This window comes from Chrysochloris asiatica, unplaced genomic scaffold, assembly GCF_000296735.1.
Source record: "Chrysochloris asiatica unplaced genomic scaffold, ChrAsi1.0 scaffold00006, whole genome shotgun sequence".
Classification (NCBI taxonomy): Eukaryota; Metazoa; Chordata; class Mammalia; order Afrosoricida; family Chrysochloridae; genus Chrysochloris; species Chrysochloris asiatica.
In genome coordinates, this window is record NW_006408524.1 from 13,328,575 (window position 1) to 13,353,903 (window position 25,329).

The following is a 25,329-nucleotide window of genomic DNA, read 5'->3' on the forward strand; positions in this document are numbered from 1 at the left end:
CTGACTGTAGTCTAGCACATTAACCCACAGCACCACACCATAAATAGATAAGGCTGGGTATAAATCATTATAATATTTAGGTCTTTTTGAACAAACTTAAAAGATTAATGTACCAGTTCTACTTAAAATTTTTAATATTTGCTATCTACATTAAATTATGCCCAATGTAACTATTTAAATTTATGTTAGTTAACATTCAAGAAATAATATTATTTCATTTAAATAATAATATTTTATAAAATAATAATCAGTATTTTAAATTATCCATTACAATGTGGAAGAGGTACATAGTTTTCCAACTTTCTTCTAGGAGAACCAAGCAGAATTATTTAAAAGCGTTTTGTCTATACTCAAGACTCTAGAGTATCACTTTAGACCATGCTACTCAGTATGACTTTCTCAGGACTCTTTTCTCAAGGATGCTAAGCTTTAGTTTTGGCCAACTCTTCACTTTCTCACTTCTACCTCTGGTAGCGTAGTGGTTATGAATCAGGCTGCGAACCTTAATGTCAGCGGTTCGAAACTACCAGCCACTCCGCGGGAGAAAGATGGGGCTTTCTACTCCCGTAAAGATTTACACCCTCAGAAACCCCGTACAGGGTCGCTATAGGTCGGAACTGACTCCACGGCACTTAACAACAACAACAACCTCTAAAGAAGGTTACTATCTTCTCCCTAGGAGGCTCCTTCTGCCTTTGCCAAGTGAAGACATCCCTCTAAACTCACTTTCTAGGGAGCTGTCACAGACTTAGGTTGTCTCAATAGAGTTGACTTCTTCCAGAGCACTAATGGGTCCCTGTTTTGCAGCTGCTAGGATTGTTTATTTAGTCTTCAGTCAGCCACTGCTCTGGAACTAATTTTTGTATCTTCAAACTTCAGAGAACAGTGGCTACTCAGTCAACCCTAACTTATGGTTACCTTATGTGTATCTGACTAGAGCTGTGCTTCGTAGTGTTTTCCATGGCTGATTTTCCAAAAGCACAGGTGAACTTGAACCTCCAACCTTTCTATTAGCAGTCAACACCCAGGGACCCCTCAGAGCCCATGTTATTGTTAGATACTGTCAAAACGATTTCACCTCATGTGACACAGTAGAACTGCCCCCATAGGTTTTTCTAGACTCTAAGCTTTAGGGAAGCAGATTGCTGGGTCTTTTTCCCATGGAGCTACTGGGTAGATTTGAACTGCCAATATTTTGGTTAGTAGCTGAGTGCTTAGTCATTGTGCCACCAGGACATTTTCAGAGCACATGTTGTTGTGATGTGTTGTTGAATTGCTTCTGACTCATAGGAACGCCGTATAGGGTTTCTGAGAGTGACTGGTGGGTTTGAACTGCTGACTTTGTGGTTAGCAGTCCAGGGCTTATCCTACAGTGCCACATCAGGGCTCAGAGAGTACATATCGTATGTGCTGATAAGTATGTGAAGAATAAAAGAATAAATGACTCCCGGGGTGTTCACTCTCATTTCTTTATTACTACTTTTTTTTCCCCAATGAATTGCTTTCAGCCATTTATTTCTATTTATAGTTTGTGTTTAATGCAAATCAATTTCATAACAATGAGAAGTTAGTATGAATCAAAGCATAAATACACAAACACAATATACAACTCAAAACAGATGTTCAGATATGAAGCAAAAGGGAGTGCACATTTGCACACACAGTAGCTTGAGCTCTGTTGGATCTGGCTGTCCCTGTGTAAGTTTCTAAAGATTGGGGAAAAAAAAAAAACTACTTTGGTAATCAAAACTACTGTGTTCATAATAGACACTGGAACACCTTAAGTATCAGTGAGTGACCAGGTGAATTACAGACTTCATGAAGTGTCTATTATAAAAAGGTTTCTGTGCATTGAGGCAGGAGGAAAAGATTTCCTTTCCAGAATCAAGCCCATTTTAGGTTTCCGACCAGGTTCTAACTATCTAAAAATACTGACTGATACAGAAAAGTGTTCTAAATGTGACTGCTCTGATTCATAAAGTTTTTTTAAAAAATATTTACAGAAAAGAGTATAAAAGTTTTTATGAACGTAATGCAGGTTAGCTTCCAGTCTTTACTTCCCAAATTCTTGATTTATATTACTTTTGGTTCTTTCACTTGTTTTACATTTTTATTTCAAGATTTTTCTTTTGCAGAAATGAAAAGCAGTGTTTTGAAAGGACTTTAGGTCAATATACTTCCTACTCTTTGGAATCCATTCAGCTAAATTAGTCAGGTGCTCTTGCTGGACGGGCAATGTCTAACCACTGACTTCATAAATGTATAAGCATAATTCTCATTATGAATAGACTGCTACATTCTGATCCATCATTCCCTGACACATGGCAACTACATAAAGTCAAATGCAATGTCAAATCCAAAGCTTCAAAGTAAGAGTCCAGTTCCCAAGAAAACAATGATAGATTAACAATGTAAACCTTTTATTTTTATCTAGAGTATGTTGTTGTTGTGATGTGCAGTATATCAGCGTTAAATTAGTGCTCCTGAAACAACAGATGGAGGGTTTACAGTAACATCTGGAGGTTCCTTCTAGTGTACATATACGTAGAACCAGGGAAGCTTTTTATATTACCTAAAGATCAGCTGTTCAAGCTCACTAGTCACTCCTCAGAAACTCTATATAGGGTCGCTATGGGTCAGAACTGACTCGATTGCACTTAACAACAGCAATAACAATCCTTTTATGGCCTTGTATATTTAATGAAGGTAATGAAAACTGAATCTCCATTCTACACCCCATGGTTTATTTCTTGATAAGATAAATCTTTCTTTTTTTAAGAGTTGTGAGTATCTCTATTTCTTTGTCCACACTTAAGAAAATCATCCCTTAATTTCTGGATGTTGCATCTCTTCATCATGTACGCGAAACTCCAAGACATATAATATCGGCATTCATCATCTCGTAAAACCCTCCACATGCGTGCTCTTCAAATCAGTGAAATTTGAAATTTTTGTGTCAATAGAATAAGGTGTGTAAATAGTAGCTACGATGAAGATCTGGTTTTCCCTTGCGATGCCGGACAAGTAGCTGCCATTTGAATTGGGTTTAGAAGATGGGGAAGCAGAGATGTTTCTTGGCCTGAGTCACTTAATAGTAGAGGTGTAGAAGACAGAATAAGACCAGGAGGAGGCTGGCTGTACAGGGCAGGGGACCCCCATTAGGTGAATTTGTGGCAGCCGTGAACCGGGAGGAGTTACTTGGAAATACTGTAGAGGTTGTTTATTTTGAATAAATCTGAGTGCAGAGGAGCAGCGTCAGAATTAGCAACCCCAGCCCGAGCCTGGCCACCATCATTCTGCGCATGTCCACTGTGTCAGTGCACAACGGCGCGGTTCTCAGGGCGCTGGAAGCGCAGGAAATTGCTGCTATTATTAATTTTTAATATTTTCTAAATTAACCAAAGCAACCATCTTGTATTTCTCACTGTTGTTGTTAAGTGCCGTCGAGCAGATTGCAACTCATAACAACTCTATAATGGGTTTCAAAGAGCTCTGGTAGCGTCGTGGTTATGAGTCAAGCTACTAACCTCAAAGTCAGCAGTTCAAAATTATCAGTGGGAAAAAGACGAGGCTTTCTGCTCCCATAAAGATTTACAGGAAACCCTATGCAGGGTCGCTATGAGTCAGACTGACTCCATGGCACACCACCACTAAGGAGCAGCTGGTAGGTTTGAACTGCTGACCTTATGGTTTGTAGTCCAGTGCTGATTCTACAGTGCCACACCAGAAGTCTGTATTTCTCACTTGTTGTTGTTAAGTGCCATCAAGTCGGTTCCAACCCATAGTGACCCTGTATAGAGTTTCTGAGGAGCGACTGGTGAGCTTGAACCACTGACCTTATGGTTTAAACCGACTTCTTAGTCCAGCACATTAATCCAAGTGCCTGGTGGTGGTTATGTGCCGTGGAGTTGGTTCTGACTCATAGCGACCCTGTACAGGCTTTCTGAGGCTGTAAATCCTTATGGGAGCAGAAAGCCTCATCTTTCTCCCTTGTAACAGCTGGTAGTTTTGAACTGCTCACCTTGAGGTTTGCAGCCCGATTTGTAATCACTGCACTACCTAGAGGCTGCTAATTTCCTCTCACTGACTTTATTTGAGACCCACTCACCCTGAAATGCCCTCAGCACTTGTTTTCCATAGTAATTGCCCCATGCAGTACCTCTCTTATTGTCAGTGTACTTGGGGAAAGCTGACAGTTTAGAACCCAATGAACATTTTCTCATAAAAATGATATTCCAGGTGGTGGTTAGGTGAAACCACAGGAACTGAATCAGTCCAAAATGTCATGAAAATACTAGATTTTTGTAATAAAAGACAATTCAGCCATAGGACAGTAAAGATATTGCTGATATTACAGCATGTTTTTAGAAGATAAATTTCTGTTTTAAAAAGTGTTCTTGGAGAGTATATCTCTTTCCTTGGTGGTCTCTGCAGGTGGAGGAGAGCTATCATTTTTTAAATGTCGACTATATAACAGGGTCCATGTGCTTTTGATTTGTTGTGTCCCTTCTTCCTCAAAGCACCTTTGCCACGTGTGCAGCCTTTCCTGTATTACAAGCCACCCCACTTCATGACCTAAACTTGTTGTTGTTGTTGTTCAGTGCCATTGAATTGGTTCTGACTCACAGCGACCCTGCACAGAGTTTTCAAGGAGCATCTGGTGAGCTTGAACCACCAACAACTTTACAGTCTGGTGCATTAACCCACAGCGCCACACCAGGACTCCAATGACCTAAATTAACTACACCAGGACTCCAATGACCTAAATTAACAACCATTTGTTAGCTCATGCTTCTGTGAGCTGGTCACTTCTAGAAGGGCCCAGCTGGTGGTTCTGCAGCTTGTCTCCCCTGGGCTCACTTACATAGCTGAACTCAGCTGGTGGATGGTAGACTAGAGAGCTGGATGGTTTGGAATGACCTGACTCATAAATCTGGTGACTGACAGGTTGGGTGGGCTTACTTCCCTTTCCTGGGGTCTCTCCATCAGGCTGGCTCAGTATCTCGGCAGTGATGTCTAAGAGGACAAAAGCAGAAGCCATGAGGTGTCCTTAACACCAGGTTCAGATACAATCTGTCATTCCTGTCTCTACATTCAACTGCTCAAAACAAGTCACATCCCAGACTCAAAGGCAGGAAGCGTAAAGAATCTATGGCCACTTTTTTTTTTTTTACTTTTTATCGGGAATTGAGTGAAGGTTTACAAAGTAGATTATCAGTATTACGTTCCACAAATCACATAATTTGCTTCATTACAATGTTTGCAATCCCTTCCATGTATCAACACTGAACATGATTTACCTCTATTCACTTTAATATTACATTCCCGTGTCCCCCACGACCTTCATCTTTCCTCCTTCTTATTGTATGTTGCCTGCCCTGTCACCCCTGTTGACATGTGTCTACCCTCTCGCCTCTGAAAATTTTCCCTCCCTGCCTCCTACAACCATCAGAGATTGTTTCCTTTTTTTCACTTTCAACCAATGGTATGTTTCATTTCATTTCATTGATTACATTCCTCTCCCTGTAACACCTCTCCCTGTAACCCTGCTTCTACCGTGTGTCTTCCCTTTTAAAGCTTATTTTTCACAAAGGATCAAAGCAAAAATATTTGATGTACACATACAGGACAAAAAATATATATATTCATTGAAATGTCCAAAGGACACAATTTGTAAGGTGGGCTCCTGCCTTAGGCACACAGCCTTTCTCAGTCCATGGGTCTCGATGACCACTTTTACTATACCACACAAATGGATGTTATTATTCCATTCTGTGAATGCCAAAATCTAGACTCAGAAAGAGAGGTTAACTAACTAGTTCCTCAGTAGTAGAAGCAGAATCTGAGCCCTGGTCTCTAGAACTCTCCATTCCTCTCCTCTGTACTGCATCACAGCATTGTCATGCCCTTTCTTTTGGCTCCTCCCACTCTGCCCAGACTAGAGAGGAATTGTCAGAAGAAAGAGTGTAGGTTCATATCATACTCACCTGGAATGTGTGTTACCACCTTGAGTTTACTAACTAATATCTTAGAAAAACAAGCCAGGCAATAGGATACTTTTAGGTAATCATTGCCATACATTTTTTATTGTTTTTCTTTTCACCTACCTGAGAAAAGCCTGGGCTAATGGCAGTTCATTGCAATTTCAACACATCCATATTCCCACTTCACTGGGGAAATCTGAGCAGAGCAGAATTATAGGTGTTGGTAGAGGATCATGAGGAGACGCACTTGAAGGGATGTACTTGACAAGTCAGGCTGGTCTGAAAGGGAACAGAGACTCAAATCCAAGTGTGGGTGACCCTCCCCAAACTGGAGGATCCAAATCAGAAACAAAGGGGTTACCCTTGAGTCCCACTTTCCCCATATTTACTAATGCATTGGTAAATCCCATCAACTCAATATCTACAATACGAGGTGGGGGAAGGTCTTCAAAAAAGTTCCATTATCTTTCAGTTCCATTTTTCCACATATTTTTTGAAGCTCCCTCATAGATCTTAAATTAATCCATTTTTCTCTTTTTCCACTGCTGTCACATTTTCCCCTGGTCCCTCTCACTCTCGGGGAGGTCTAAAGAATAAGTCCCACCGAGCCACTGCTTCTCAGTCAAACATGAACAATAAACATTCACTTAGAATGTCTTTATTGCAAAGCAAAAGAACACTTCAACGAGAGGAGCGAGTCTCTCTCTGTGAGCGCATTAGACCTGGTAGCAGTCGGGAGCATACATTGTTGTTCTTAGGTGCCATCAAGTCGGCAACGACTCATAGCGAACTTATGCACAGAAGAATGAAACACTGCCCTACCCTGGGCCAACCTTTTCCAGCACTATATCTGACAGTGTTTCTCTGCTATCCATAAGGTTTTCAGTGACTAAATATTTGGAAGTAGTTCGTCACTCTTTCTTCCTAGTCTGTCTTTGTCTGGAAGCTCATCTGAAACCTGTTCACCATGGGTAACTCTGCTGGTATTTAAAACACCAGTGGTTTTCAGAATCACAGCAACTTACAAGCCACCACAATACGACACACTGCAGGTTAAAGTGAAAGTACACTTCAAAGAGAGAAGCAGGTCTGTCTCTGCAAGACGAGGAGAAGACGTTTTGGGATTGGGGTGCACTGGCTAATAAAGGTAGGGGTCTCTTCCTCAAAAGGTGGGCTAATACATATTAATTAGGAGGAGTGGTATGTTGAATATTCATTTTTTTTTTTTTTAGTAAAGGGGTGCAGGCTTCATGGAAATGGGGCATCTTCTGCAGTTGTCAGCTTTAGGCACTATCTTCATGGGTCGTTGGCCTGTGGCCAGCTACTTCTAGCAGGGTTTCAGGTTCTGATATTCTTATCTCTGTCTCCAGGCTATACTTCTCAGTGTTAGGCTTCTTGTTGGACTAATGATGTTCTCCCTGGTTTCAGGGGAAGCCAGGGTAAGAGAAGCCCAGGGCCCCAGGGGTCCTAACCTGTCCCTGACACTGCTATTCACAACTCTATCCAATCTGACATCTTCTGTCTTCAGGGTCAAAACAAGCTCTTAATTCATCTCTCTGCTTGCACATATTTAATTTCATGTGGTAAATATGTAACAAAACACTTTCCCTTTCATCATTATTCACACATATCATTCCATGACATTAATCAAATCAAGTTTATCATGTTGTCCAATCATTGTCATTATCTGTCTCTGAAATTTCCATCACTCTTAAGCAATGAGTCCTTATTTTCCTTCCCTCTCACCTATCCTTGGTAACTACTAGTGACTTCCGTTGTTGTTAAGTGCTGTTGAGTCGGTTCCCACTCATAGCAACCCTGTATAGGGCTTCCGAGGAGCTTATTGATTTGCCTGCTCTAGATAGTTCATGTAAGTCTAATTGTACAATATTTGCCCATTTGTATCTGACTTATTTCACTCATTATAATGTTCCCAAGGAGAGATATCTTTGGAAATGTACTGAGCATGAGCGTGTAAGAGAGTGAATCAAAACTTGTCCTCTCTGTGCTTCTATTAAAACACCCGTCAATATCCATGGCTGATGACAACACTGAGCGTGCACGTGAAATGATTCTGTTGAGTAGACAAGTGACAGTGGATTTGGAGGCAAATCATTTGCAAATCAGTCATGGTTCTGTCTATGAAATAATCCATGGCAGACTTGGGTTTTGAAAATTTTGTGTGAGATGGGGACCAAAACAATTCACGGAGTAGCATAAATTGAAGCATTTGAAGGCCTGCAAACAAAATTTGGACCTATACTCAAAGAAAGATAAAAGTTTCTTTAATTTTTTTTTTTTTTTACTGGTGATGAGACATGAACTCATCACTGTAAGCCTAAGAGTAAACAGCAGAGTTTGGAATGGAAACATCCTCAATTGCTGACCAAGAAAAAGTTCAACTTCAACCATCAGCTGGAAAGTTGATGCTTACATTTTTTGGGGGATTCGCAAGGGCCAGTATTGGAACACTATCAGGAAAAAGGTTCAACAATCAACAATGCTCATTACAGTGAGATGCTCACTGAAGGGCTGAAGCCTAAACTTTAGGATTAAATGCAGAGGACCAATATCCAAGGGCTTTGTGATGTTGCATGACAATGCACATCCCTAAATTTCTGTCCACACTGTTGACACTCTGCAAAAACTTCATTTTGAGGTGTTAAAGATAGTCCTGATTTTGCTCCATCAGACCTTCACCTGTGTGGTCACCTGAAAGCAGATCTTTGAGGACGAAGGTACACGTCTGATGAAGAAGTGAAGACAGTAGTGCATTCTTCGTTTACAGTTCAGCCTAAAACATTTTTTAATAAAGGAATACGAAAGCGTGTTGATAGATGGACAAAGTGTATTGAAAAGTAAGGAGGTTATGTTGAAAAATGATGCATTTGTCTTTTCTAAAATTTGATTAAAATAAATTCTACAGCTAAAGTATGGATAATTTGTGACTCACCCTAGTAGCATGTATTAGGACTTCATTTCTCTTTATGACTAAGTAGTGTTCCACTGTATGTTCAAAGGGGCTGCAAAAAGTTCATGGAAAAATGGAATGAAAAAATAACGAATTTTTTCACGAACTTTTTGAAGTCCTCTTCATGTCTGCCACATTTTGTTTATCTGTTTGCTCGTCTGTGGCTAGACATTTAAACTGTTTCCTCCTTGTGGTTATTGTGAAAAGTGCTACAAATGAACATTGGTGTGCAAGTATCAGTTTGAGTTCCTGTTTTCAATTCTGTTGGGCATATACCAAGGAGTGGCACTGCTGGTCATATGATAATGATGATATTTTGATGACAAATCAGATCACAATGTCCCCTCCACAACAATCCCCAGCCACTATTGCATTTGGGATAAATTCTACCTATAAGTCCATGGATCCAGCCTCTGCCTATTCTTCCATCTCCTACAATTGGGTTCTGTTGTTGTTGTTCGGTGTCATTGAGTCGATTCCAACTCATAGTGAGTGACTCTGTATAGGTTTTCCAAGGAACCGCTGGTGGATTTGAACTGGCAACCTTGTGGTTCAGAGTCCCTTGCTGATCCTACAGCACCACACCTAAGTCCAGAGTTTTTCAAGTCTTAGTGCCATCAAGTGGGCACCAGTTTCTCCTGCCTACAAAGTCCAGCCCCAGCTTCCTCACAATGCTTTCTCCTTCTCATGTTGATGGTGATGGCATGCCATGGAGTCAGTTCCAACTCATAATGACCCTGCATAGGGTTTCTGAGGCTGTAGGTCTTTATAGGAACAGAAATCCTCATCTTTCTTCCATGGAATGACTGGTAGTTTTGAACTGGTGATCTTAAGGTTAACAACCCAATTCATAACCACTGCGCTACCAGAGCTCCTTCCTTCTCATTATAGTGGTCTATTTGTTTATGCTTGTGTGAGAATTCTTCTCCATCAGCTCTGGCTAACAAGGCTTATAGACTTCCTTTCTAAGGTAATAAGTTACCATGCATTGCTTTAGCCTGTTTCTTTTCTTCATGTTTCTCTAATCGAATTAGTGCTGACTCACAACTATGCACAACAGAATGAAATCCTGCCTGGTCCTGCATGCACCATCCTCACAATTGTCATTATTGAGCCCATTCTTGCTGCCACTGTGTTGCTTTCATCCTAACCTAATATTATTTGTTCACCTATTTGTGATTCCCTAGTAGGTTATAATCTCCAAGAGGGCAAGAGCAACATCAGCTTGTTTTTATCTCTGCCTGGCCCAGTGTCTGGTACATAGAAGGAGCTCAAGAATTGCTATATTCAAGCACCGGCACCCCTGTTCACTAGCTACACATCTGACAAGGCACTTCACCTTTCGGAGTTTCCATTTACTCATTTGCAGACTGAGAGTAATAATTCCCACAGCTGAGTTGTTTTGAAGTTTGAATGAGATAATAATCTATGCAAAAATATTTTGCAAAGGGTAGCACTCTAGCAACTTGATGTTGATGAATTATTAATGCCCTTCTTCAGGGTCAAAAGGGGAAATGTAATCACGTAGCCTCCGGCTCTGACAACCACCAGGCGCTTCCACATCTTTTCATTGCAGCGTGGCCTTCAGATGTGTGGGAAATCGAACAGAACGCTCACTGCTCTTGGCTGCATTTCCTGCTAGCACAGATATGGTTATAATTAGAGTTTCAAGAGTTCTGTTTCATTTCAAATGGATTTCAGAGCATTGTCTGCAGTCTGCCTGAGGTCTGTGGCCAGAAGCAGGTACCCATGGCATGTGTTTCTATTCAGCCCGTTTATTTCACTCTTGTCAATATCAAGAGTGTCTGTTTCTATTACACTCAGTATTTTCAGAGGCCAGGTGAGAAGTGTCTGTCCATATGTGTAACTTTAGATGGTGACCACTGAGCAAAATTCATAGCATGCCTTCATTCTCATCTGCCTAATGCACAGCAGTTTGGAAAAATCCCTCTACTGAATCAGGGAACAGGCTGTAAAGGAAGCAGAGCTTCGATCCAGTTCAGAAATGGTCATCAAAATGAAATTAGAATAGACTCAAACCTATAAAATGTAGATGTACCAGAATGAGAGCCAGAATGGGGACAGTTACAGATGGGAGATGTGGAAGATTGGATTATAGCTGGGACTGTAGAGTCACACACATTTAAAACTGCCTGGTTAGCCATTATCTTTGAGCTGGACACCATTGTTTTTGACTCTGTCATTCGAGACATTTGGTTGTCATGTAGTGCACATGTTGCTCTTGTATGCTAAGAAGATGAAGTTTCTAGCAGGATTTTGATCAGTGATCATTGCAGTTCACACACATTTTACTAAGTCAGGTTCATTCAGGTTTTGCTTTATCAGCCAAGACTGAACTGAGAAGAGCTGGTTCGAAGCCTTGAATGGACGGATGGAATTGCTCTGTGCATGCATATCTCCCAGAGCAAACATTCTTTCGCCTGTAATGGCTGTGAAATCTCTTATTAGATACAGTAGAAAAGCCAATTTCTCCACTCTCACCTCTGAAGACATGTCTCATTGTAGCCCCTAAGTTAACGATCTGACTAGAAGGGGGCATGAGTTTACTGGAGCTAGATGAAGACAGCCAGGTAGCAGGACTTTAAATTGAAGTCTAGACCCACTGGAGAATTTACAAATTTCAAACCCCGTTGCCTACTTTATACAGGGCCCCTTTGATCATAATAACTCTTCACTAGGCCAAGTGATGATCAAGGTAAGATACATGCAGACGGCAAAGGAAGCCTACTAGTTTTGCTCCATTTTATCTACTTAATAATTATCCATTTTAGTCAATGATGTTAGGAGGCATAAAACTATAAACAACCTAGATGAGATTTCTCTGAGTCAACCTGTAAGTTACAAAAAGGCAGGTTGGTTTCAAACAGCATAACTCCTCTTGCCTTCATCTTTCTAAGCCATGAATTAATACAAATATATGTATGTGCTGGAGTTGACTTTTCAGGGTCCAGGAAGCAGTGTGCAAGATTGCTGATCACTGTGTCACTAGGAATGGGACCCCCAAGGAAAAAGCCCAGGAAGGATTCATTTCTCTTCATGCTCACCTACTCTTTTTGCTACACTGGACCAATCGTAGGATTTTCAATTCTTGCATTTCATTAAGCCTGTTATGCTATTACGCCCCTGGATGGGGCAAACAGTTTGCTTTCAGCTATTAACTGAAAGGCTGGCTGTTTGAACTCACCCAGCAGTGCTAATAAAGACAGGCCAGGAAATCTGTTTCTGTAAATGTTACAACCAAGAAACGTTTATGGAATTCAGTTCTATTTCATAGCACATGGGGTCACCATGAGTCAGAAACAACTTGGTAGCATAAGTTTGTGTGTTTCCTTTGATTATTACTCAAAGATAACCTATATTTTAGATAACAGTGTAAAAGAAAATTAACTAATTAAATTATGGGGAGGGGGGGAAGAGAAACACAGCCTCTTCTTGGTGACCACTGAGTCTTTGTAAGTCTTTTTTCTCTTCTTTTTTTTGCGGGGGGGATCAACAATTTTATTTTTTGCAGGCTGACAGTTCCTTAGGTCCCTGCCTGTATGTACACACATGCTCAGTAGAGATCATCAGAGGAATCCAACGTTTACAAGAGCAACAAGTCCACAGAATCAGAAGCTACCAACAATTCTTAAATAAGAACAGTAGAAAGGTGCCATCTTACCATCAGAGTGAAATATGCATTCTGTCCCCAGGGCTTGGCGCTCCAGCATATCCAGGCTTGGGCCCCACAGGATGCGGGCATCAGACCTCTGAAGGAGGCTGTGGAGACAGTCCTTGCCTGCTTGGGTGTCAGAAGGCTTTTGCTGTTTTGAAGAAAGTTGAAAGCCTGAATTGGCTCTGCAGAGCAACAGACCACTGGGCCAGACACTCCTGGCTTCGACTTGTATCTGGCCTCTATCTTGGTGGAGGATGGCGGGGGTGCAAAGAAACATGAGGTGGTAGACAGAGCCTGACTCAACAGAGACCACTGACCAGGGCCTCTACCTCCATCCCCCTGCACGTTGGATAAAGTTCTGAAATGAAAGGGAAGAATGAGGGCAGAGGAACAATGGGGTGGAAAGAAAAAAGAAGAGAAAAAAGGAAACCAACCCAGAGGGTGTGGGAGTTTCCTTGGCCTCATGGGCCTGCTAAGGCAGTGCAAAGGACTCTGGGTTTTCCCTGTGCTGAGGAGTGGAGAGGGGGAAGTCCCGAGTCTTTGTAAGTCTTCTTTTCTCCCACCAGCTCTACCTTAACTGGTGTCTGTTGCCATTGAGTTGACTCTGACGCATGGTGACCCCATACAGTTCAGAGTACTGCTGTCCCGTAGAGGGTTTTCAATAACTGATTACTCAGCAGTTGATTATCAAATGCTTCTTCAGAATCACTGCTAAGTGGACTCGAACTGCCAACTATTTGGTTAGCAGCAGAGCACGGTAAACTTTTTGCGCCATCCAGGAATTTCTGCTCTGCCTTAGAAGCTCTTCAAACTTACCTATCCCCTACCATTTTCCTGGCCCTCATCATGTAGTTTATGAGAATTTGAGAACTATACTGTGAGCTCCCTGTGGAAAGGGATTTTATTCTGCTTATTTGGGTATGCATGAAAGATTAGCACAGTTTCTTGCAAAGAACAGGTGATCTGTAACTATTGGTTGAATGTATGCTTCCATTTTAAAAGGTCGCCTCTGCTGAGATTTGGGCAAACTAAATGTGGAGGGAGAAAGGAAAACAACGGGAAGAGCTTCTGTAGTTTTATGTCTAGATGTCCTTTGTTCATGCATGTCCCCCTGTAGAGGTGGACCATCCCCACAGGTAGGTGGGGTCTTTCCCACAAGAGTTTCCTTCACTCATCTATTCAGTAAATGTGTTCTCAAATCATGAGCCAAGCATAGTACTAAGTCCTGGAAATATTAGTCATTAGTCTTGCCCTCAATTAGAACAATATCTAGAGGGAAGGAAGTCAGAACAGCAGTTAATACCTGTCCAAATAATTGGGGCAGCAGCAATGAAGATACCATGAATTCTGATTAAGGAAAGAAAATGAGGTTTTACAAAAATTATTGAGTATAAGGAAGATCTTGAATGATTCAGAGGTATTCATTAAGCAAAGGAGGGGCCAGAGTTAAAAATAACAACCAAAAACACTCAGTCTTTCAAGGGGATGTTGGAATGAACTCATTCACAGACTGTGGGACTCTTCTGAGTAGAGTAACATGTACTTATTTCTAATCCCTCTAAATGTTTGGTTTGTCAAAGACTTATACCTTAGGAGAAACTGAGACAGCACAACTAACACTTGTCCCTTTGTGCTCCTTCAGCTCACTTAGCAAGAAAATGGCCTAAGTCTGTACTTACCCAAGACCCTTTTCCACCGGCTTACCCTTTAATATATGGTTTATTTAAGAGAGGGCACTGGTTGTTTTATGTCAGAATGAGCCCTGGAGTAATGTCCCATAATAAGATTGTAACAGACAGCAAAGAACATCACTGAAAGGATTGAGGCAGGAAGCAAAGGCAAGTGCCTCTGAATGTATCTGGGACTAGGAAGGGCGAATCCTGACTGTTATTATATCACTTACATTCTTCAGGTTGCTTGTCTTTTTTTTTTTCTTTCCTTTCAAGGAGCATATTGAAAATGTTATGTATAATTGGAAATTGTATTAAGTCAGATCTGGAGAGATCATGGTCTTCCACAATTTTTACAAAGATGTGTAAAATGATAACCACACAGGCTAGGTTCTCTGGCATAACTCAAAGTTAGATCTCCTGTGCTCAGCGACTGTGTCAAGTCTCCCAGTTTTATTGCCAATTAGCCATTCCCACAATGCTTCATGTCCACTTGGGGGTCTAAATGTGAAGCTCATTGACAATATGCTATATTAAGTGATTGCTACTCAAATTAAGGAGTCCAGGTGTGGTACTGTGGGTTAATGTGCTGGAATGCAAGGTCAGTTGGAACCACAAGGTCAGTGGGTCAAGCTCACCAGCCACATCTTGGAAACCCTAGACAGGGTCGCTGTAAGTCGGAACCAACTCAACAGCACTTAACAGACAGACAGACAGACAGACAGACTCAACTTAAAAGTGCCATGGGCTGCCAAAAGAATAAACAAATCTGTATTGGAAGAAGTGCAGCCACAGTGCTTCTTGGAGGCTAGGATGGCCAAACTTTGTCTCTCATACTTTGGACATATTGTCAAGAGAGACCAGTCCCCGGAGAAGGATATCATGTTTGGTAAAGCGGTGTATCAGAGAAAAAGAGGAAGACGCCCAACAAGATGGGCACAGTGGCAGCAGCAATGGGCTCAAACATAGCAACCAACGATTGTGAGGTTGGCACAGGACCACGCAGTGTTTCATTCTGTTGTGCATATGGTCGCTATGAGTTCATATCGACTGGGTGGCACCTAACAACAACAACAACTTAAGTTTTCAACTCCATGTCTACCAGTTTCTTTGATTCTGAGCTTCGCATGGTGATAATTTGCTACAGAATTTGCTGTTTGGCTCAAGAGAGGACAGTGGTTGTTTTATGTCAGAATGAGAAGTGGAGGAATATCCTGTAATAAGATTGTAACAGAGAGTAAAGAACATCACTGAAAAGACCGAGCCAGAAAGGAAGGACAAGTGCCTCCATGAATTATTTCCTCTGGAGACCTTCACAGACACATTGGTGGCTCCGTGGTAGAATTCATGTCTTCCATGTTCCTGGATTCGATTCCTAGCCAATATACCATATGTACAGCCACCTCCTGTCTATCAGTGGAAGCTTGCTTGTTACTGCAATGCTGACCAGGTTTCAGTAGAGCTTCCAGATTAAAACAAACTAGAAAGAAAGACCTGGTATTCTACTTCCAAAAAAACCAGTCAAAGAAAAGCCTATGAAACAGGACTCGGCGTCATTTTGCTCCATTGTGCATGAGGTTGCCATGAAGGCAGTTCACAACAACAACCACACGACACTTCCTGCAGCTGATAACTGATATGTCACTCAGGTGACGCTGCTGCCAATTCACTTCAAATCAGCAAATTCCCCTTGACTTCATCCTCCAAACCAGACATTGTGCAGGCACTGAAAGTTAGACACGAGTTAAGGCCTCATTCCTGCCCTTAAGGAATACATGGCCTATGGGGCAAAACACTTAAAAATGAAGTTCAAGGAGGCTATATAACTTGTTCAAAGTCACACAGATACTGATGGACCCAATATTTGAATTGAAGTCTGTTTCATTTTAAAGCCCCTTCCTTTTCAACTCCCTTTTCAAAAGGTCACATTGAAACCTCTTATCCCATTCCAGTACCAATGATACTGAAGGAAGAAGTCCAAGATGCACTGAAGGTATTGAGGGAAAACAGGGCTCCAGGAACTGATGGAATACAAATGGAAATCTTTCAGCAAACTGATGAAGCTCTGGAGGTGCTCACTCATGTATGCCAAGATACTTGGAAGACAGCTACATGCTCAATCAATTGGAAAAGATCCATGTTTGTGCCCATTCCAAAGAGAGGTGTGCAGAAATCATAGAATAATATCATTTTATCACATGCAAGTAAATGTTTGCTGAACATAATTAAAAACCAGCTGCAACCGTAAATCAACAGGGAGCTGCCAGAAGCTCAAGCCGGATTCAGAGAGAATGTAGAATTAGAGACATCATTGCTGACATCTTGTCTAAAAGCAGAGCATACCAAAAAGATATTTACTTGTGCTTTATTGACTATGCAAAGGCTTTCGATTGTGTGAATCATGACAAGCTTATGGATAGCATTGTGAAGAATGGGTATTCCAGAACACTTGATTGTGCTCCAAAGGAACCTGTACGTAGACCAAGAGGCAGTTGTTTGAACAGAAAAAGTGGATTATGAATGATTTAAAAATCAGATAAGGTATGAACCAGGGCTGTATTCTTTTTCATATTTATCCAATCAGTATGCGGAGCAAATAATTACAGAAGATGGATTATATGAAGAAGAATTTGGCATCAGGATTGGCAGAAGACTCATTAACAACCTATGATACACAGATGATACAACTCTGTTTGCTGAAGGTGAAGAGGACTTAAAATATATGCTGATGAAGATCCGAGACTACAGACTTCAGTATGGATTATACCTCAATGTAAAGAAACAAAAAACAACTAAGCCAATTAGTAACATCATGATAAATGGAGAAAAGATAAAAGTTGTCAATAACTTCATTTTGCTTGGATCCATAATCAACGCTCACAGCAGCAGTAGTCAAGAAATCAAATGACATATTGCACTAGGCAAATTGGTTGCACAAGAACTTTTTAAAGTGTTCAAGAGCAAAGATACAGTTCTAGGACTAAGTTGTACTTGATCCAAGCCATGATAGTTTCAGTTGCCTCATATGCATTTGAAAGTTGGGAAATGAATAAGGAAGACCACAGAAAAATGGTTACATTTGACTTATGGTGTTGTAGAAAAATATTGAAAGTACCAGGGATTGCCAGAAGAATAAACAAATCTGTGTTGGAAGACATGCAACCAGAATGCTCCTTAGGAGCAAGGATGACAAAACTTTATCTCTCATAATTCAGACATGTCATCAGGAGGGACCAGTTTCTGGAAAACAGTATTATGCTTGGTAAAGTGGAGGTCAGCAAAAAAGAGGAAGACTCACATGAAATGGATTAACAGTGTCCGCAGCAACGAGACCAAGAGTAACAAAAATTGTGAGGAGGATTGGGCTGCGTTAAAAATTAAATGGAATGCATAGAGGTCGATATCCTAAGCATTGTTGTTGTTAAGTGCCGGAGAGTTGGTGCCCACTCATAGTAACCCTCTATAAATTGTTGCTGTTAAGTGCTGTCAAGTTGGTTCTGACCCATAGCCACCTTGTACAGTGTTGTCGAGAAGTGACTGGTGAACTTGAACCACTTTGCAGCCCAGTGCATTAACCCACAGCGGCACATCAGGACTCCTACCTAGGTATTAGTGAGCTGAAATGAACGGGTATTGGCCATTTAAAATCTGACAATTGCTTGGTTTACGATGCTGGGATTGACAAATTGAAGAGAATTGCTGAGGCATTCACCATCACAAGGAACATTGCAAGATCTATTTTGAAGTACTACGCTGTGCTGTCTGTGATAGGATGATATCCATACATCTACAAAGAAGTTCAATTACTACCACTATTTCTTCAAACCACCAGCTGATCTGTGAGAGAAAGATGAGACTGTGGAAAGATTTATAAGCTCAGAAACCCTACATATAGGGCTGCTGTGAGCCAGAGTCAACTCTGTGAGTCAGACGGCAGTGAGTTTTGTGGGGTTTGTGTTCTTGAGAAGAAAAGGCCTGCATCTGAAAAATCAGCCCCTGAAAACCTATGGAGCAGAGGTCTACTCTCACACAGACATGGGTCGCCATGAATCAGCACTGGGATTGGCTTGACAGCCAGGGTTTTGTTTTATTCTAGTGTTTTGAAAGACACATACACATCCTTTCTTTCACCTCCAGCACCATTCTCTGTGTGACCCTGTTGACATGGTCTTTATTCCCTTGCAGGATGTGTGCTGGTGGTATCTGTGATTGAACAGCTTGCTCAGGTGCACAACTCGACAACCCAGGCTGCTATGGAAAAACTGTGCAGCTACCTGCCTGGTAAGTTCAGAAAGGGTCACCCTGTGGTAGGGCTGTTTTCCTCTCACTGACGACGTGACTCATGAAGAGTGGGTGTACATCCTGAGCATGCTTACGGAGGAGCACCTCACTGTGCTCTTTTGATGAGTGGATATGCTTACGGGGCTCATAAACATTTTAAAAACAAAATACTCTAGGAATTTTCTCCCTGACATTCATTTTCCATTGTGGCAGAAGGAAGTTGTTATGGACACGTAGGGAATAGAATGCTGAATGGTCCATTTTTGTTTAATGTGTCATACTTATGATGATTTGCCCATCTGATGATCATTGCTGTAGTACTAGGAAGGCCAATACAGTACTTAAGGTACTATGATTTTAATAGTTTTATTTTCACTTGACCACATTTACATACACAGATGTACATAACGGTCAATTCAACAGAGTGTTTAGCTCAGAAACCAACTGATCTCAAAACTCCATGGGAAAATAATCTGGAAAAATAATGTTTATTTGACCTTGAACTCCAGTAAAAGTTGGATATTGCAAAAGAAGGAACTGATTAGTGGTTTAGTATATTTGCTTTGCAATCTCAGTAGAAAGAGAATATTGATTCTACTTCCTCTATATGGCCATGTAAATGGTTATAATGAATAAAGTTCTTAGAGAGTCAAATATTCATTTACTTAATGGGAACTAATTTGTCTAGGTTACCAACATTAATTTTTCTGCTCCATTAGGTAGTTAGCCCAATGGCAATTATAACTTTGATTTGTATAAAACACAGGATAATGCATTGAACTGCAAGATTGATTTGAACTGAAAGGTCGGCGATTCCAGCTCATCAGCCACTCCTCGGAAACCCCATACAGGGTCGCTATGAGTCGGAACTGAGTCAATGACACTTAGCAACTATAACAATTCATTTAGGTTAGCAACATTAATTTTCCTGCTAAGTTAGGTACTTGGAACAATGGCTGTTATAACCTTTATTTGTATAAAATGCAAGTCCAATAGTACCGTGATATTTTCAAAGAATTTATTGCATAGCGTATGGTTAAGGCCTAAGCATTTCAAAATGGCCCCATTCTTGCGAAGCATAATTGTTGTTTGTTATGTTGTTATTTGTTGTTATTATGGTATTATTGGCCCTGTGTTTTATACAAATCAAAGTTATAATAGCTATTGGTCCAACTACCTAAGTTAGGAGAAAAATTAATATTGGTAACCTACATGAATTGTTCTTGTCATTGCTATGTGCCGTCAAATTGGCCCTGACTCATAGTGACCCTGTATAGGCTTCCCAAGGAGCAGCTGGTGAGCTTGAACCACTGACCTTGCAGCTCATTTAAAACAAGCCCCTGCAGTAATAATTTCCCGTTTCTTAAATCATTGTGGTTTATTTAATTGCAGACCTCAGCTCTCCAGGCACAGTACCTATAATAAGCTAGCCCCTGCAGTAATATTGCCCCATTTAACAAGTCATTGTGGTTTGCATGTGGACCCAAGCTGTCTCAAGGTTTGAGAACTTAAACAGATGATCCCCTCAAGATCACAATAACTAGCTGAGCTAGTTTCCAGAAGTTAAGCAGATGGTCCAAACCCCAAACCAGACCCCCACAATTAATTCTGAGAATGAGCCAGAGGACAATAATAACAATGCCCTTTAAGCAATAACCATAACAGAAGTAGCTTGTTTACTTAGGGTACAAAAGAGCTTGCTGAGCCTCCAGTAGTTAGGGAAGAAACAGGAAGCAGAAACTTCCTGTCTAGCCAGTTGCCACTTGACCCAGCTAGCTGAGCTACATTTCCAAGTTTGTCAGTCTCCCCCTGCCTTGAATAGTTTGTGACTTATCACTGTCTTTGTATCTATTTTGTAATACTTTAGCACTGTCCTATAACTGGTAAGTCTTTGTCTTAACTGCTATTCTGTAATAAACAGATGGCTCGTGTCCTGTATCTGGGTTCGTTTTTCCATCCCTTGGCACCTTTACCTACCGCATAGTCACAATTTGGATTCACAAGCTTTTTAAAATTAAATACTAAAGACTAGGCAAAAACTAAAGACTAGGAGAGAATAGTGCACAAACATATAAGCGTGTTCTGGTGGCACAGTGGTTAATCACTCAACCGCTAACCAAAGGGTTGGTGGTTCAAGCCCACCAGTGCATTGCATAAGAAGTAAGTGGCAGTCTGCTTCATTAGAGATTAGAGCCTTGGGAACCCTCCAGGGCACTTTGACTGTGCCCTATAAGGTCACTTTGAGCTGGAATCAACTTAATTTCAATGGGTTTGGTTCTTAGTTTTTTTTATGTTTACAATACTCCCCAATTGACCATTGATTGCTAAAATTTTTCACATATCTGCTTCAAGTCTTTCTTCTATGGAATGAAAACACCCTTTGGCCTTCCCTCATCCCAAGTTTGATTCTCTCTTGCCTCTATGGAGGGAACCACTATCCTGAATTTAATGGATATCATCTTGTCACATTAATTTATATGATTCTATAAGCAATTTTTGAACCCTAGTTGAGTCCTGGTGTGATGCCGCAGAATAATGTGCTGAACCGGAAGGTTGGAAGTTCAAAATCACCAGCCACTCCTTGGAAACCCTACACAGTGTTGCTATGAGTCAGAACCGACTCCCCTGCACTTAACAACAACAAGAAGTGTGGCACTGTAGGATAAGCACTTGACTGCTAACCGCATGGTTGGCAGTTCAAGCTCACCAGCCACTCTTGAAAACCCTATACAAGGTCGGAACCCAATCGTTGGTACACACCAACAGCAATAAACAGTGTGTAGCATTGCTCTGTGGATGTTGTTTTTGTTCTTGTTTTTGGAGTTTTTTTGCCCTTTAACCTTTTCTTGGCAAAACAAAACAAGATGCAGAAAACCACATAAAATAAATGTATTATTTTATTGGCTATTAAAAAGTAAAAGCAGATCAGCATCATGACCTCACGTGCTTTATAGAAGAACTGTGCCCTAGAGTTTTCAGGGGCTGATTTTTCTGGAAGTAGATTGCCTGGTCTTTTTTCCAAGGCTCTTCTAGGTGGACTCAAACCTCCAATGTTTTGGTTAGTAGCCAAGCATGTTAACAATTTGCATGTTAACCAAAGAGCTTTATTAAAAGATGAAACCCTTACCAACATAGCCCAAGTCAAGAAAGAAATTTTGCCAGCCACTTCAGAATCTTGGTCCATCAGAACGACTCTCTCTATGAAATTAACAACATCTAGAGTTTGGGTAACCCTTTCTTTGTAAGATTTTAGAGTTTCATCACCATTCTGACTTCCCTAGACACAGCAGTGAGTCTTGATCAGAATTTTTTTGGTCTTTTTTAAGCCTACAGATTTCCTATCTCATCCTTTTCCTTGTAATTTAGCTGAGGAATTTGACTTATAGAGTTTCCCACAGTCTGTATTTGTCCCTATGATATAACTGAATCTGTTTCTCCATGTCCTACTTTTCCTGAAATTTGGCATCTGGAACCTAAGTCTTAGTCAGACTCTAGCTTGATTCCTTGAATCAGACTATAATTGGCGGTGTTTTCTCTCATGAAGGCCATCATAAGTGGTTTTCTCTTAAGGAGGGGGAAGATGTTAGCAGCTATTCATGTGGATAACTGTTGTTGGGGAGCCCTGGAGTCAGTTCTGAGACACAGTCACCCCTTGTGACAGAGAAGAACTGCCCACATGCTTCTCTCTCTCTCTCTTTCTCTCTTTCCTTCTTTCTTTCTTTTTTAGGGAAGCAGATCAACAATTCTATCTCCCTCAGAGCCTTGGAGTGGACTAGAAACATACACTTTTTAGTTAGTATTCAACCACTTAGTTATTGTGTTACCATTGGATATAGCAAGATGATGATATTCTAAAGTATTCTTTCTTTTCCATTTGTTGAGTGAAATTCATTAGAAACACTTTCCCTCACCTGCCATTGGTCACCCAGTGGTGCTGCTCACTCATACAAGAAAGGCTGGATAAATGCTTGATATTTGCCCCCTGTTTTTAACCAATTTTCAAAATAAACCATTGGTTTTCTATCATTGTTTCAAGGTGATGAATTCAGTTTTCAAAAAAGTATATAATATAATAAGATTATGAATTTAAACATTTGATGATTACCACCAATTGTAATTGTTTTTGTTTTTGAAGCTCCAATTGTACTCTTTTGGCCAATAGGAGCGTCTTCAAGATGGATCCTGAGTCCTTTTGACATGGCCCTGATTAATCTTTGGTAGTTTCCTCAAAACTGTTATGACAAGGTGTCTGGGCCTGTCATGTACATTTCCAGCTTTTGATTTGACATAAGTCATTTCTCTAAGAGCCTAAGTTAATTTTAGTGGGTAATAGTATTTCTAGACCACAGTCTTGGGGCTTCAGGATGCTCTGAAATTCATCAGCCATGCAATGAAGATGAAATTATAATTATTAGTGATTGGGATGTGCAAGCTGGAAACAAAGAAGTAGTTGGAAAATATGGCTTTGATGATAGAAATACACTGGAGATTACATGATAGGATTTGCAAGATCTACAATTTATTCATCGGAAATACCTTTTTTCAATAACATAAGTAGTAACTATTCATGTACTGCAACATAGAAACCAAATTGAATACACAGTAATCAAATCAACTACATTTGCGGAAACAATGAAGACGATAATGAAGCTCAATGTAACCAGTCAGAACAAAATCAGGGGCTAAATTTGGAATAGATCATCAATTGCACATACACAAATTCAGTTGAATCTAAAGAAAATTAAAACAAGCCAATGAAAGTCAAACTATGACCTTTAGTATATTCCACCTGAATTTAAAGACCATCTCAAGAATAGATTTGATGTATTGAACACTAATGACCAAAGACCAGACAAGTTGTAGGATGACACCAAGGATATTATAGCTACAAAAAGAAAGCAAAAGGTCATTTAAAAGACAGAAAGGAAAGACAAAAACAATGTGGATGTCAGAAGAGATTCTGAAACAGGATCTTGAATGAAACGTGGTAAATGGAAAAGATGAAATGATGAAGTAAAAGAAGTCAACATAAGATTTTCAAGGGGTGGCTTGAGAAGACAAAGTAAAGTACAAAGACCTGGAGTTAGAAAACTAACAGGAATAACATGTTTATCATTCCTTAAACTAAAAGAATTGAAGAAAAAAATCAAGTTTAGAGTTGTAATAGTGAAGGATTCTATGAGTAAAAATACTCAATATTGCAAAAGTATAACAAGAAGATGTGAAGACAACACAGAGTCACTATACCAAAAAGAAGTGGTCAATGTTCAACCAGTTCAGGAGGTAGCATGTAATTAAGAATTACTGACAGTATTGATGTCCAAGCCAAATCAAAGGCATTGCCAAAAATGAGGGCACAGGAATTGACAGAATACCAATTAAGATGTTTCAACAAGTGAACTCAATGTAGGAAATTCTCACTTAACTATGCCAAGAAATTTGAAAGACAACCAACCAACTGGAAGAGGTCCGTATTTGTGCATATTCCAAAGAAAGGTGATCTAACAGAATGCAGAAATTATTGTATCATTAATATCACAAGCAAGTAAGATTTTGCTGAAGATATTTTTTAATTGCGCACAGCAGTACATCAACAGGGAACTGTCAGGAATTCATGCTGGATTCAGAAGAGGATGTAGAATAAGGGCTATCTTGGCTGAAAGCAGAGAATACCACAAAGACACTTACTTGTGTTTTATTGACTATGCAAAAGCCTTTAAATGGGTTGTTGTTGTTGTTAAGTGCCATCGAGTAGATCATAACAAATTGTGGATAACAGTTTGTAGAACGGGGGCTCCAGAACACTTAGTTTTGCTCATGAGGAATCTGTACATAGACAAACAGGCAGTTAGTTGTTCGAACAGAACAAGGTGATTCTGTGTGGTTTAAAACCAGGAAAGGTGTATGTTAGGGCCATATCCTTTCACCAAACTTATCCAATCTGTATTCTGAGCAAATAATTTGAGAAACTGGGTATCAGAATTGGAGGAAAACTCGTTAACAATCCATAATAGGCAGATGATATAATATTGCTTGCTGTAAGTGAGGAGAATTTGAAGCACTTACTGATGATGAATCTCAAAGCCTTCAGTATGGATTACACCTTAACCTAAAGAAATCAAAACTCCTCACAACTGGACCAATAAGCAGCATCATGGCAAAAATGGAGAAAATATCGAAGTTGTCAAGGATTTCATTTTACTTGGGTCCACAACCAATGGTCTTGGAAGCAGCAGTCAAGAAACCCAACAACGTACTGCACTGAGAAAATCTACTGAAAAAAAACCAAAAAACTCTTTAAAGTGTTAAAGAGCAAATATTTCACTTTGAGGAAGAAGGTATACCTGACCTAAGCCATGGTATTTACAGCTGCCTCATATGCATGTTAGAGCTGAACAATGACTATGGAAGGTTGAACAAAAATTGGTACATTTTTATTATGGCGATGGAAAAGAATACTGGATGAACCATGAACTGTCACAAGAATGAACAAACCTGTCTTAGAAGAAGTACAGGCAGACTGCTACTGAGAGGTAAGGATGGCGAGACTTCATCTCACCTACTTTGAACATGTTATCATATCCTGACAAAGGACATCATACTTGATAAAGTAGAGGATCAATGAAAAAGAGGATAACCCTCAACAAGATGGATTGGCACAGTGGCTGCAACTATGAGCTCAAAGATAGTAATGGTTGTCAGCATGGCTCAGGACTAAGCAACATTTCTGTATGCAGTAAGGCCACT

General features: G+C 40.4%; 1 protein-coding gene across 1 annotated transcript in view; it reads left to right on the top strand.

Moving 5' to 3' along the window:
• AOAH (acyloxyacyl hydrolase (neutrophil)) overlaps positions 1–25,329 on the top strand; it is a 308,932-nt gene that overhangs the window by 17,625 nt on the left and 265,978 nt on the right. Inside the window, exon 3 of the mRNA XM_006832268.1 lies at positions 18,487–18,582. Within this exon, the coding sequence (XP_006832331.1) occupies positions 18,487–18,582 (96 nt within the window). The remainder of the gene's footprint in view (positions 1–18,486; positions 18,583–25,329) is intronic.